The 14,628-nt window shown below is 43.6% G+C and overlaps 2 protein-coding genes across 5 annotated transcripts in view; both read right to left on the reverse strand.

Moving 5' to 3' along the window:
• Positions 1 to 4,907: 4,907 nt before the first annotated feature.
• Positions 4,908 to 10,762, reverse strand: LOC139917279 (carbohydrate sulfotransferase 12). The gene is made up of 5 exons (XM_071906378.2): positions 10,736 to 10,762; positions 8,037 to 8,769; positions 7,252 to 7,404; positions 6,078 to 6,257; positions 4,908 to 5,745 (listed from the first exon to the last, which is right to left on the reverse strand). The coding sequence occupies exons 2-5, from the start codon at positions 8,400 to 8,402 to the stop codon at positions 5,197 to 5,199; spliced, it is 1,248 nt and encodes a 415-aa protein (XP_071762479.1). The 5' UTR covers positions 8,403 to 8,769; positions 10,736 to 10,762; the 3' UTR covers positions 4,908 to 5,196.
• A 1,790-nt stretch (positions 10,763 to 12,552) lies between these two features.
• The window catches only part of card11 (caspase recruitment domain family, member 11), a 23,328-nt gene continuing 21,252 nt past the window's right edge, over positions 12,553 to 14,628 (reverse strand). For all 4 annotated transcript variants that reach the window (XM_071906400.2, XM_078284759.1, XM_078284760.1 and 1 more), the window contains 3 exons: positions 14,309 to 14,430; positions 13,875 to 13,990; positions 12,553 to 12,976 (listed from right to left, as the gene is read on the reverse strand). In XM_071906400.2, the coding sequence (XP_071762501.1) occupies positions 12,772 to 12,976; positions 13,875 to 13,990; positions 14,309 to 14,430 (443 nt within the window). In that variant the 3' untranslated portion in view covers positions 12,553 to 12,771. The remainder of the gene's footprint in view (positions 12,977 to 13,874; positions 13,991 to 14,308; positions 14,431 to 14,628) is intronic.

Below are 14,628 nucleotides of genomic sequence, written 5' to 3' on the forward strand. Positions count from 1 at the left end.
AAAAAACACTGTTTGGAGAATTTGGACGCAAAATGGGTCTTGGGAGTAGATCCCTACATGTCAAAAGTACATGTTTTTATTAGGCTGGTTCACAGGAGACTAAATTCCCTCCTGGTCTGGCAAAGTGTAGGACGGCAGGTTTAGGCTATGATGCTTGCTGATCTGTTTGATCTTCCTTACTCAAACCCTGATGTGAAAAACTGAGCCAGCACAAATAAACAGCTGCAGAGCCAGTTCAGCAGTTGGTCAACGTGGATTAGGCGTTAATATTCTGAGAAAGGCCTCTGATGTAGCCTACAGAGAAATGAGATGACGGATTCCAAAACACAAGATGAAACGATTTGTCTTGGCTTGATCTCAGCGGAAGAAGAGGAAGGTGAAGTGAGGCCATAATTCAAATAATAGGGCATGATGAGAAAAGTGTACGCAGTTTCTGTGCTAGTCACACACATTGAGAAGTGTGTATTCAATGTTTTCCCTATCAGTCCTTTAATTATAACAGTGGGTTTATGTAACAGTTATGTAAAGTTCTATATGGTGCTAAATCATGGTGCTAAAACTCAGCCTTTGTTGTGTGTGCAGTAAAATTATGTGGGTCAGTAAAATTGAAATTTTATCATGAAACATGTCTTATGCCAGTAAGATTGAATGTGTAGCCCTGGCTTTCAAAACTGTACACATTAAATTGTGTTTTGCTGTTCAAGCATACTTGAATGTTTGGTGCTAAACAAGTTTGCCAGAAGATGATGATGATGTTCTTCCCTCTCTCCCTCCCTTTTTTGTCATACTGTAAAAGCAGCTGTAAATATAGAGTGTTAACATCAATAACTATAAATATGAATTGTATATTGTCCATAGACTGCAAACCACTTTCAGGTGTTGTAATGAATATTTTAATAAACATATTAACACACTGACACCTTGAGGATGCCATGGGGAATTGTTGAGTAATTCATTGGTTGCACTCATGCAATTCAGTGTTAATGTGTTGCAGCTGTATCCTTATGATACATACATCCCATATTGTCATGTATGTATCAGAAGGATAGTATGTATGAGGTGAGTATGTGAGAGAAGACATGCCATGCCTCCACAGTTCACTGGGAGTGGCTCTTTCAAGACTAAACATCCAGAGGTTTCCTCATCTTTGCCACAATGGTCAGTATTTCCTCTAGCGTGGGTTTGGCAGTTCTCAAATGGAAATCAAGCTTTTCTTCCAGAATGTGTACCAGTTTAGTTTTCTTTTACCGTTTTCCCAATACAGGATCATCATATGAAATCTTGCCTTTTCTGTTTTTTCTACCCCATTGCTGTTTCTGGCTGCTATTTTTGACTTTGTGTTGTTTCCACCAATTATTTTTTTAACGTTTTGCTGTGTTTTTTGTGATTTTTTTTTTATGTTCCATTCCAACAGGGTATTTGTGCCAAGCCTTCTTAGGTAAAGTAACTCCACTCTTCTTCCTGGTGTTGAGAGATTTACAGAATACCATGAGGAATCCTACTCTGAGATTTTCAGTTCACAACGGTAATGTATTGTTTGGTATGTAGTATCACCCTATCGCATGCCTATTTAGTGTGTTTCCGTCATAGCAAAGCATGTCCAGCGGGACACTGCAAAGAACATTAAACACCGAGGGGAAATGAGCAATGCATTCTTTTATCCACTAGAGTCCAGCAATTTACACAAAGAAAGAGAGCACAATAAATCTTCCATCATGCCCCACAACCTTTATTTCTCTTGTGCGATCACCAAATGAAGCATTACACCATAATACTGATGAAATATAACACTGCAATAAATTAAGGGATCCTGTCGAGCAACAACGGTCTGGTACTTTGCACATCCCTTGTTCAATGAGAGGAGAAACAAGTGGGTCAAACAGCAGATTCCCTGGAGAATTTCCCACTTGTATTTTTCTGAAAAAAATCACAAAAATAGGTTCATTTATTTTTTTGTAACGCTATTTAATGTTAGGGATGGAGATAAGGTTTAAAGCTAAAGGTTTCTATCGGTTCAGACGGGTTATGGCACTGCAGCTTAGCCACTTGGCGACAACCCTGGTGTTCATCAAGCTGCTCAGAGCAGGGAGTGATCACATATCAGCAGTCCCTCTCTCAGCTTGATTAATGAAGACCCAATAACACTTCAAGGCTGATTTTCCCATTACAAAAGCATCAAGTACTAGGATAGTGTTGGTTCTGTCATAAGCTAATAAATGGACACAGGCCACAAGGACGCTAGCGGGGAACAGCTAACTCACTGATAATGCTGCTGCAAGTCTTTCTTTATGCATTACAAACTTAGTAATTCTGTTGTCGGTTGTCAAAAGGCATTTTGCAGCCTTTTGAAAGCAAAAACAGCCAAGAATGTAATAGGTGACCTAGTTAACATCATGACAGGCGGCCTATTCATCAGCCAACACAAATACAAGAGATGTTAAAATCTGGTTCACTGACAATCCAAACACACTGGTTCGGTGTGAGCAGAGGATGACTATCTGTGTTTTTTCCTCTGCATAGTCCTGCTTTTCTGTGTGTATCTATACAGCTGCAAAGCAAAGACAACACTAGTGATGACACGCTTTTGGGAAAACCAGCCAGCGGTGCTATGTAACTCCAGTCTTCCGGAGTAAGCCAAGCCATTAAGGGGCCAAAGATCAATTTCACAAAAAAAACAATTCATTTTATCTCCAACAAAATGCCCCATAAGTATCCAAAACAAATAAAACAAAACAAAAAGGCAATGAAACAACACTGAGTCAACGATGCGTACATGTACATCTTGGTGACTTGCAGAACAATGTGGCACAGATCACGTCCATGGCATCACATACAGTACAAACCACACAGTCGGTGTGCATGGTATCAAATTGCAAATCATAGGCAAGGTACACAGAGCAATCCACTGGATACAACCCCTTTAAAAAGCACATTGAAAGAGTCCACAGAGAATCTCGGATCACACAAACAATATTCCCCAGAGAGCCGCGGATAGACACTTCTATTGAAGGGCTCTGTTGTTCCCTATTGTTCCCAAATAACAATCACACAAGGTAAATGAGGCCCGATAGAACAGATAGCATATCAAATAGACCTTGTTGTGGTTTCATACAGGTGACACTGTATGGCGTTCAAAGTAAAAATTAAGTCATCTTACAAAAATACTTCTTTTTTTTTTTTTGCTGTGTAAACTTTGTCTCCATAGCAACCAAAGGCACTGTCTTTTCTTCCCACTCTTAATATCAAATCGTGACTCTGCAAATTGTAACCCAAACCATAACTTGACCAAACCATCGATTGGCTAACTCTGGCATTGATACTGATCTGATCCTAATTTTGCTCTAACTTTACAATCGTCCTTACTGTGCTAACATTGCCATAACCTACGACAACCCAACTTGTGGAGTGATGTATCCTTACAAACAGCGCAGTAGCATTGCACACAGTCATACACTCAGTCAAACTCTCTTCCTAGGCTTCATGTAATGTGCTCAGCTCATTGCTACAAAAACACTTGATCCCATGAAAACACTGCACTCTGTGTCTCATCACATGCAGGGTGGGGAACAACAACACTGTTGCGGTCTCCGTGGTTACCCAAATCAGTACAATGATAATAACTGCAGTTTGTGCATGAGAACACTGTCACAATGGTAACCATGGTATATGAATAAGAACATTGTGACAAAGGATAATCCTGATGATAACACTGTCATGGTAGCGACAAACAGAGAATGAAATATAAAACGTTCCCTTTGGAAAACTGTCCATTAAAACACATGGAGGCGCGGGCTCATCTGTGCACATGGCTGAGATGAAATGGCAACGAAATCAGAAGAATGCTGAAACTCCACCTTTCTGTCTCAAAGACATGTTGAGACAAACACAGCTATTCAGCCTAGTCTTCACTGGAGCTGTTGTGCTTAAGTTAATTCCTGACAATTCATCTAATCTATTCCTTGCTAATTCTATTCTTTACTTAACTATAGACCTATCTAGTTATATCTTGAGGCTGTGGTGTTGCATTAACTGCATGCTTTGGAAACTGATGAAATAAAGCGAGCTGCTAAGATTCTCTCAGAAATTATTCTACTGATATAGTATAATAAACTTATCCATGCTAAACGTAATGTATTGAGGTCGCAAAAAGCAAAAGGGTTTGTGGGTTTGAGAGTAGGAGTTCATATAGTATGTGGAAGAGTAGCAATATGTGTTGTGTAACTGGCAAGTAACATCTTAATCTGATGAGGTATAAAATAATTCTAGCTAGAATGTTTCAGATGTTGACAGCTGTCATTTGTATGTAACATGTGATCAACATAAAAATCCCTTTCATGCTTGACATAAACATTGCACTGACACAGTGAGAATCCAAATAAGTTAGCTGACAACTAGCACTCTAATGCAACTACCTGTTAAAACTAATCTACTGACACACTGTTTAAAGTAATGCCCCGAATTACCAAAACCACCCTCTAGATTCTGTCCACTGCATCTGTAGTGGCATCACAACCACGTGGGTTTCTATGACATCACAACCACAGGGGGTTCTATTTTGACATCACAGACGGCTACAATGGTTCCCTTGATGTCACAGACATGTGGAATGGCTCTGTGACATTACATTGGCATGGTTTCTTTAGAACAACCAGCTACAAAGCCTGTGTGATATCACAGTTAGCCACAATAGAACTGTGACATCACAAATAACAGGCAAGGTTCAGGCGTGGCGTGACATCAAAGTTGGGAGTGTAGATACTCAGCATAGAGTTTCCAGTTAAAGATTACACTGAATGTACAAAATATTAGGGGCATCTTCCTGATGTTGAGTTGCAGCCCCTTCTGCACAATCCACATCTCAATTGTCGCAAAACTTAAAAATCCTTCTGTAACTCATCTGCTTCTCTTTATCTACATCTCCTTTGTGATTGGTGTAGATTTAATAAGGGAAATCAATAAGGAATAATGGCTTTTACCTGGATTCACCTCATGTGAATCAAGTGCACGCCATGAAAAGAGTAAGTGCCCCTAAAATTGTGTACATTCAGTGTAGATTAGAAGAGACTGGAGAACACATCCGCAAAGCCCAAAACAAGGGGAGGTGTCACTGTTGTTGGAGTGTCGCAAATTTTTTTTTTTATCACATATAAAGCATTTTGTCTGCATGTGGGCGGGTCATTTCTGTAGGAACGTGTGTCACTCATTGAGGATTGAGTCTGGTCTGTCATAGCCAAAGAGCCTGAAGTCGGGCTCGTACAGCTTGTAGAGTTCCCTCCGGGCCTCGAGGGGCACCGTGCTGAACCAGTCGGCCTCCCAGCTGCTGGCCGTCAGGTTCCTGTGGGAGGTCGGGAACTCCACCACGTTGTCCACCCGCAGCTGGCGCAGCAGGTGCTCAGCGTCCTCCTCCACCGACTCCAGGTGGCCCACGAAGTCATACTGAATCTGGCACGGGTGGCAAAGCCGGTACACCTGCCGCCAGTGCTCATTAAAGGGCATGTCCTTCTCCGTCTGAGGGTCCAGGAGGTACTGGATGAAGTGGGAGAAGGAGGGATGGAGGCCCACGGCAAAGGCCTCGTCCACAGAGGCGGGAGGTGTCGGCTGGTTGGCGTAGCGGCGCAGCATGACCTGTGCGAAGCGCCGGTAGAAGTCCTCGTTGCGCAGCTCAAACTTGTTGCGGTAGGCGGAGATGAGGCGCACAAAGGGGTCCCGCACAAACAGAAACTTGGTGTACTTCTTCAGCTTCACCTTCAAGAACAAGTCACATTTTTATTAAGACGTCATATATAACAGTCACGCAATCGATTGAGACGGTGATGGAAATTGTAATAAGTAGTGCCACTAATTAGATGTTCAAAGTGATGACAGAATATCAACCGCAAAGTTTATCAAATAACTACAATCTGCAGGTGAGGTTACAGAATTATTTTTGCAGCAATTAATAATTCATTTATCATCTTTAAACCAGCACCCATTCCATAAATTCGATTTTGTTCAATTGCGTTATTTCCTGTGTTTTCATGTTAAATCTCGCTGAACACGGCAATTCTGCACAGCAGCAGCGATCCATGTGAACTGACCTTCATGAGGTGCCGCGAGAACTTCCCGTAACGTTTCCAGAACTTGTTGAAGGTGAAGTGCATGCTGCTGTTGTGGACCAGGTCCCTGGGGATGGCCAGCGGGTCTCTGTAGGGAACACCGTCCTGCAGCAGGCTCTCACTCAGAACGATCATGATCCGCTTCCAGTTACTGCAGGCCACCTGGGGGGCAGGGAGGTGGGGGGGTAGGAAGGTGCACACGAAGGTAAAGTCTTTCCGTCTAAAGTGACTTCAGTTTTTACAGAGAGGCGTAATGGCAATAGGTCAGTAGCTGTTTACGGCTCGGTCAAATGGAAAACTACATCGGGGATTACAACCAAATGCTTGCCATCGCTGATTAAAAGGAGATCAACAATCCCCAGCAGCATAAAACCTATTAAGAGGACTTGATCATTTGGACATAAAATAATCAGCTTTATTTATTTAAGTACTCGACTTCATGTATAGAGGGCTATTTACATTGTCATGACAGTTCTAACCATACAACCAATTACATTTTCTGCAAAAGGTTAGCCAGATGCTACACTGTTTACTGGTCACGGGTAATTAGGTGTGCAAGTATAAAATCAGCTTGTACAGACATAAATATCCCCGGGTAGAAAGTTATTATGGAATAAAGATGAAAGAAAGAGAGAGAGAGCCTATGGAGGATACAGTGGGGATTAGAGATGTTGGGGGAGACAATAAGGCAACGGGGGACTTCTAGCCAATTGTTCATCCCTAACGTGTGCGTGTGCATGTGTGTGTGCGTGCATACATTACATCTACTAAGAGGTGTGTGTGTGTGTGTGTGTGTGTCCTGAAAAATGTGCCAACTAACACAAAAAAATCTGTTCCGTCTTGGCAGTAACATGCAGCAATGTTGTTGCTTTCTCTCTGTCAGACTGCATCTTATGTGAATATTGAATGTAATGGATTCAAACAAAGCATTTAAAATGTGTGTGTGTGTGTGTGTGTGTGTGTGTATTTCTGTATGTATGTGGGAATACCTTCAGAATCTAGAAGCAAATTAGGCTAAGCCAGTTGTTCACTATGAGGTGTGTGTGTGTGTGTGTGTGCGTGTGTGTATTTCTGTATGTGTGTGTGAATACCTTCAGCGTGTAGCAGCAAATGAGGCTATGGCTGTTTGTGTGTGTGTGTGTGTGTGCGTGTGCACCTTAGGAACATAGCAGTAGATGATGCCGTGCCTGTCGTCCACTATGAGGTGATCCAGCTCCTTGTTAGGAATGTCGTCAAATGATCGGTTCTTCCCGGGAAACGCCACGCCATCGTTAGCACACATCTCCTGGAGCAACTTCCGCCGCTGCTCCTGTCCATTCCATTTGATTCAGTGCATGCAAATTTATTATTAGAGTCATAAGAGTTTCATTAACATTTTTCTTACAGTGCCAAAACAGAAACAAACAACCACTAACATCACCACAATCAAGCAGTTAAAGGGGCCCTATTATAGGAAGAGAATTTTTTGTCTTTAATATACATACTGTATGTGATCAAAGATGTTTAATGTAGATCTTGTTAAAATTTTGTTTGAGTGGTTCAATTTAAAGCTGCATTTTCACAAATCCATCTGTTTCTACAAGCCTTTTGAACTGACTCCTATCAACGCATCACAGCTGGACTTGGTTTTGATTGGCTGCCCTCAATAAACATTTGCTAAAATCCCTGCTATCAGTCCAGTTTGCAGCATTTGAACTGGACAGCCTCCACTCAGCAGGTTTACCTCATTTGAATAAGAGGAGCTGGTATTGTCAGCCAATCCAGTCCAGCAATAAATCCCTTTTTACCTAAGCTGCATTTATTTGCATCATGAAGAACTTTTTTCTTATCCTGAGCCATAGTAGATTTAAAAACAAAATCACATCAATAATAATTTTAATACCACCACCATGAATTATAACAATCATCATCATCATCATAATCATAATTTTAGATTTGAACCTGTCTCTCACGGAGCTCCGCTGCCACCGGCGTCAGGTGGATCTTCCACTCCCGCCGCGGTACGTACCGCTCTTCTGCACGCTCCGATTGGTTAGTCGTGTCAGCGGGGGCGGGATCCGTGGGGTCGCCGGTCCCCGGCTCTAGGAACTGGTTGACGAAGGCGTCGATGTCGGACAGGAAGGACGGGGTCCGGGAGGTCTGGGGGTGATGCTGCGGAGGGGTGTGGGGGGTTTTGGGGCCAGGCGAGACAGGCGTGTGCAAATAGAGATGGGAGGCTCCGACGTCGTCCCAGTAGATGATGATCAGGAGGATCATGAAGGCCGAGCCCAGGACCAGGAAGATGCGGAACAGCCTGGACGTTCCCATGGCGACCGACTGGTGTTTCCACGGGGTTGTTCCTCGCTACAGGATCACCATGGCAACAGACTCCAGAGGGTGTCTCTACAACATCGCCATGGCAGCAGATTGAGACAGTTACCTGGGTCTCTCTACGGGATCACCATGGCAACAGATTGGAGTTCTAGGGTTCTCTCTACAGGGTCACCATGGCAACAGATTCAAGGTCCAGGAGTTCTCTCTCACCATGGCGATAGATATTATAGCGGTTACAGCAGAGTCTCTGGTAGGAGTGGGCTTATCATGGTGTTGGTGCACTGTGCACTCTGTACAGGCGTGACTGTGTGACTGGCCAACTGTGGATTAACTCTCACCTCTGCTCCATGCCAGCAGCACCCTGCAGTCAGAGATAACACACACACAGATATCAGCCAGATGTTAAAAAAAAAAAAAAAAAAAAGGAGAAAACCAGCATTAAGTATTCCATCTTTCTCAGAGTTGGCCTGCTATGGTCCGATTCTAAAATCTGATTTTGTGTTTGGCTCGTCACTGGCCAGCATGTCGAGACTAACAACATTCCAAAACAGCCTTCACTACATGAAAACACTGGATTAATTCTCATGTAATTACTATTTGACTATGTTATTACACACACGTAATCATTTTGCAGGAATTAGATTTGCACACACTTATGAACAAGCACAAACACAAACGCACAGATTTAGGCCCAGAGGTACTTTTTTTTGGTCTTATGTTAATGAAAAGAGCTTGTTAACTAGAATGAGGTGGGCTAGTCTGACAGTTGATTGGTTGAGTTTTTCTCGCAGGCAGCACACTGAGGTTCCCTTAACCTCTTGGAGCTGACCTGACTCCCACTCCCAGCTGTGAAATCACAGGTAGCTGTCAAATGCCAGCATGCCAGGGAGCTCTACACAGCATAAATCATACATCTTCCATAATAAGTACCGCGCTGTACTCATACTTCCTATGCATATGGCACAGTATCAGCACCCTTTGGTTTTCCATTGAAACACTCACTGAGCACCCTGCCAATATAATAAAAATATCTGTTTGCACCCTTTGAAAAAGGGCCAGTACTAAATATATTTAGACACCTTAATACCAGACCTGGTACCAAACTGCATAGAATGTAACAGAAAAATATACTGCGCTGTGGTATATTCTAGGAAGATAACTGGGGATGTAAGTCTGGTTATAACTGGCAGATTGGCACAAACATTATATTTCACATTTCAGTATTAGACTTCCCATCTCTAGTCCACTGTAGCGCTTTCCCCTTCCTATTCAGTGTAAAAAGTCACAGGGGCATCAAGTTTCCATTTCGACAGACTTCTATATTTGGAGCTCTCATGCAACAGTCCTTATATTATTTCCTCTTTCCTGAAGCTAAGAGGAGAGCATTGAAGTCAGCCCCCCTCTCCACTAGCTGGACAGACTACACTTCTCTCTCTCTCTCTCTCTCTCTCTCTCTCTCTCTCTCTCTCTCTCTCTCTCTCTCTCTCTCTCTCTCTCTCTCTCTCTCTCCTCCCTCTCCCTCTCTCTCCACCAAAGAATTAGGGGGTGTCTTATACTGTATGTCATATCAGATACAGAGGCAACACATGTCAAATCTACTGTAGACTGTAAACTCAGCCACCAGCTCAACATTAAACACAAGGGATGTACAGGAGGGTAAACACAGTCAGTTCACCCACACTTTTACTTTCTGGATAGACTTTACCCACTTTTTTTTAGGCTGCCATAAATCTTCATGACAGAAATTCACAGTGTAGCTACACCACAGTAAGTACCATCAAAGTTATATTCTGTGTCTTATTATGGATTAGTGGTTGTTTGCCCGCCTTATTTATTAACCGCTACGTCAATGCCAGCGGTATAAATAACGGTTAAAGCCATAAAAGCAGTCCAGCAGGCTGAGCTCACCCACCGGGAGATACATCATCGTCCTGCCTGCAGCAACAGCGGATGCCAAACCGGATACAATATAGCCTTTCACGGGAGAGCAGCGCGGTGCGGACCGTGTGGGAACGGGCTGTTCTTCACAGCGACAACGTGTTGATATGTGTGACCCATTTATACACCTTCATATGGAGCTGGTTGGGTACATTTACGTCCAGATAACGCCGAAGAAAAACACTGTGCCTCCGGACGGTCCGTGTCTCATCATTACACCGTGGTTGCCTGGCGGTAACGTTATCTCCGTCAAAGCGGAGCGGCAGCCTCAAAGCTTTCACACCGGGGCAAGGTAGCGTGAAGTGACACCGCTGCTGCCGCCGGAGCTGAAAATGTAACGTTGCTTTGAAAATTATAAAGTAATAATTTAAAAAACAGCACCTTCTCACCTCTTTTTAGGGCCCGCCAGCTCTCCGTCCGCGCCGCGTCAGCTGAGCCTGTGATGAGCGAGCAGCAGCAAGCAGTGCTGTGTGTTTTTTTTTTTTTTTTTTTTGGAGACGGACCGAGAGCGGGAGCACGCAAGATATCGCGAGAGCTTGTTGTTAGGTTTCTGCAGAGTGGGATTAGGGGGGGAAAACTCACTTTTCTGGGTCAGCTCCAGCATCAACATAACATGTCTCCTCTCTGGGATGATTTATGGAGACAGTCTACCCCCCCTCCTCCCCCGTCCCGTCCCACAGGAGCTGTTTGATGAAAATAACCTACTGTACCTGCCCAAAGAAATGTCCTTCCCACTCCATTCTCCTACACTGAGCAAGAGGCATGATGAAAAAAAGCCAGAAGTCAAATAGACCAAAAGAATGGAAATAAGGGGATGTGGTTGCGAGGACTTTTTTCATGTTTCTACTGCCTTTCTCTGACGATGGATCATGCCAGGAGGAGGATGGTAAATTAGGATTAACACGTTCAATCCTGTTATTCATGAACTCTATTCATCGTGTGAGATTAAATGTAGCAAAGTGCCCTACCAGAGCAGCTGATCCTCTCTGCTCCGAAACACCCAGCAGATGACACCGAAACACACACACACACCATCATCTGCTTTCAATCAACCATCACATATTTCACCCCCTCTCCAGATTTGATTCTGTGCTCTGCTATCATGCATGTGCACAGTATAACATTTCTGCCTGGCAGTCATTCTACTTTAAACACACACACACACACACACACACAGGAGGAAACTAAGACATGATTTTTAAACCTTTTTCTTTCAAATACATGGAATAACAAAGAGTATTGCATCCTGTGAGTGGAGAGTATACGCAGGCTTCCAGGGAATAGACAAACCATTGATATATTGTAGCTCAAGGCCATGCAATGCTTTGTAAGTCTCATATTTGCTACTGTATGTATCACTCGTGTTATGATGACACCCGTGACAGCATCATTTGAAAGTATGGTTGGGTGCCTTTCCACATCCAAAACTGTGAACAAAAAAGAAGTAGAAAAGCATAGCATGCAGTGCCACACAGTGCACTCCTACAGTGGATAAAACATACAGCATCAATGTATGTCACCATCCTTCTGATGGGTCACGCCATGTAACAGCTGGCAGCTGGCATGTACGGTCATGGCAGTGGGCACTAATCCACTGCTGTGATAGGATCAGAGAAGAAGAGCCTGGCTGCTGTTTTAGCCCACCAGAGCAGAGTTTAAACAGTGCGGTACCTGTGGCAGTCATTATGTGTAATGTGAACGCAAATAATCCTTAGCCTTTGTATTACACTGCAAACATCAGGACAGTTGTAAGTTGTCAGTTACATAATAGTATATGGAACTGATTTAAATACGTCCCTATTTCATCTTTGTCACTAATTTTATTGCCCTACGTGGCAAACAACACCCATCTGGCAAATAGGCTGAAACGAACCATGAAAAGAGTTTGCAAATACGACACGGCTGAGGTCTTTTATGCGTATCCTGTACACTAGCCCAGCCTTGTATTTCTGTATTTGGATCCCAAGAGGCTGGTTCCTGAAACTCATTGGTGGCTGCAGTACTATTCTGTTCAGTCTTTACAGCATGCAATATTTACTGAAGCCACTAGAGGACGCTAGAATGCAGGTTAAGCGGGGTTTGGGGTGAGATTGTGAGTTGAGTGTGCAGTGAGTGAAGTGCACTTTGAACACCTTCACTTTATTCTGAATGCATTACAAAGGCGAAAACCCATTAGTAGAAAGAAAGGAATCCTTCGTTCTTGTTGTTTTCAAGCGGTTTATTTCTCTAAGTCAAAGGAGTGGCACAGGTGTACAAAAAATGTTATGCAGTCATCTTATAACAGTTTGAGTCTCCACATGTGCATGTTTGAATCAGAGCGTGAATGTGTGTGTGAAGAGGAGCATGATGTGCAATGTACATGTATCTGTTTAAATGAGTTACGGTGTGTGTGTGTGTGTGTGTGTGTGTGTGTGTCTGTGTGTGTCTACAGCAGGTCCTGCTCCACCCAGACGGTCTTCCTCTGCTCCTCCAGTATACGGTCCTTGATGACCCGCAGCAGGTCTTCGGTGCCGGCCCAGGCCTCGGGCTCCACGCTGGCGTACAGGCAGGGCACGCCCTCCAGCTCCTTCTCTTTGGAGCGACACAGCCGCACAAACTCCTCCTCCGACTCCACGCGCACAGGCAACTTCCTGTGTGGACAGGAAACAGGAAGGAAGCACGGCTGCGGTGGTGAGTGGTGGTAAATGTTTCGAACCCTGATTGCATGTGAGGAGATACTGTAGATACTCTGCAACAGGGGTCTGTGTGCTTTGTTATAATTGTCAGAAAGGTTACGCTGAGAATAGTGAGCGCATAAACTGGGCGTCCTATTTAAAGGCAGAATCCACCCTAAATGCTATTGGTGATGTGCCTTGCGTTTTATGGGCCTATTTTATTGTTTGGTGGTGTATTTTTTTTATTCCCACCGATAACCGGCCAAATGTAGACACTGTAATGTCATGTCAAGATATTTCCAGTGCAGCTACAATGTAGTTTGATAGCAGAAAAACTTTTCAACTATCTCAAAAATCAACGGTAAACTAATCAAACTAATCAAAGAGCGAGGGCTTCTTTCTAGATTCACCATTTTGCACCGACATTCAACAGCCATACAGGGAGAAATCCATCATAGAAGAGGGAGAGAGACCAATTTCTCCACTGACAGCAGCCTCAATCGACCAGAATGCAATGCAGGCGACTGGAAAAACTATTTTTCAGTTAGAGCTATCGCTGTAGCTACTGCTCTCTCCACAAGCACATAGAACCCACAGCTGAATGCAACAAGTTCACACCCATTCTCTGTGGGTTGTTGAAAGTCATTCTGCATTGAGCATCACAGACTGATGATGTACAGCAGTGTAAGAGTAACCAAGGGTGGCTTATTCCTTTAATTGTCTCTGTTGATACATAGGAACTATTTGGAATGCAGTGATTGAGATGCAGCAACAGGGGAAACAGTTGGTGGTATGGGTAAAAAAAATGAGTCTTGGTGTGTGTTAACTGCACCAAATGCATTGAGGGTAAGGGTGTGAGGTGTGCTGAGCTTACCGTAACTTCTTGACGTTCTTCTCGCAGATCTTGATGTAGATGATGATGGGGTAGATCTCTCTCCTCAGGAGGTCTTTGACGCAGCTCAGCTCCGCCTCCAGCAGGCAGTGCTTGCCCTGGAGACGGGGGGAGAAAATGGACTTTACACAGAACTACAGTTACATGCTGTGGACTGCAGACACCCGCGTCAACGATTTCACATACAAAGACAGTGCACACATGTATGGATGCTGATGAAAACTCACACATACAACCACTTAATCACTTAAAGTATATACAGACCAGGGTAAAAAATGTTTTGCCCCCTCATTGTTGGCATTTTATGAACTTTCAAGGGAATTTTTTGCCCCGATCCCGATACAAACAGATGTACACACACACACACACACATGCACATGTACACACAGGCACATACTAGTCCATAAAGCACTTACCTTGGCGGCGACAGCCTCTATGTTTTCTCGGGTGATGCATTCAAATGTGGCATGTTTCTCTCTGTAGTGAATGAAGGGCTCCACATTCTGCTTCAGGTGGAAGTCCTCCTTGGACAGAGTGTCTAGTAGAATAGAATAGAATAGAATAGAATAGAATAGAATAGAATAGAAAATATTTTAAGGTATGGAAATTCTGAAAACTGTAGGGGAACTGGCGATCTTTTTGCTCTGGGACATCTTCACATAACCAATAAATCACCATCATCATCACCGCCGTCATCATCATCATCATCATCATCATCATCACCGCCGTCATCATC

The sequence above is a fragment of the Centroberyx gerrardi genome, chromosome 7 (assembly GCF_048128805.1).
Source record: "Centroberyx gerrardi isolate f3 chromosome 7, fCenGer3.hap1.cur.20231027, whole genome shotgun sequence".
Classification (NCBI taxonomy): Eukaryota; Metazoa; Chordata; class Actinopteri; order Beryciformes; family Berycidae; genus Centroberyx; species Centroberyx gerrardi.

What these genes read in the sequence shown, in the direction of transcription:
- LOC139917279 (XM_071906378.2), bottom strand. Translation starts at nt 8,402, where the DNA reads ATGGGAACGTCCAGGCTGTTCCGCATCTTCCTGGTCCTGGGCTCGGCC. An exon ending in TCTACTGCTATGTTCCTAAG is followed by an intron (nt 6,258 to 7,251) that starts GTGCACACGCAC and finishes CCTGCCCCCCAG; the next exon opens with GTGGCCTGCAGTAACTGGAA. An exon ending in TCTCGCGGCACCTCATGAAG is followed by an intron (nt 5,746 to 6,077) that starts GTCAGTTCACAT and finishes TTGTTCTTGAAG; the next exon opens with GTGAAGCTGAAGAAGTACAC.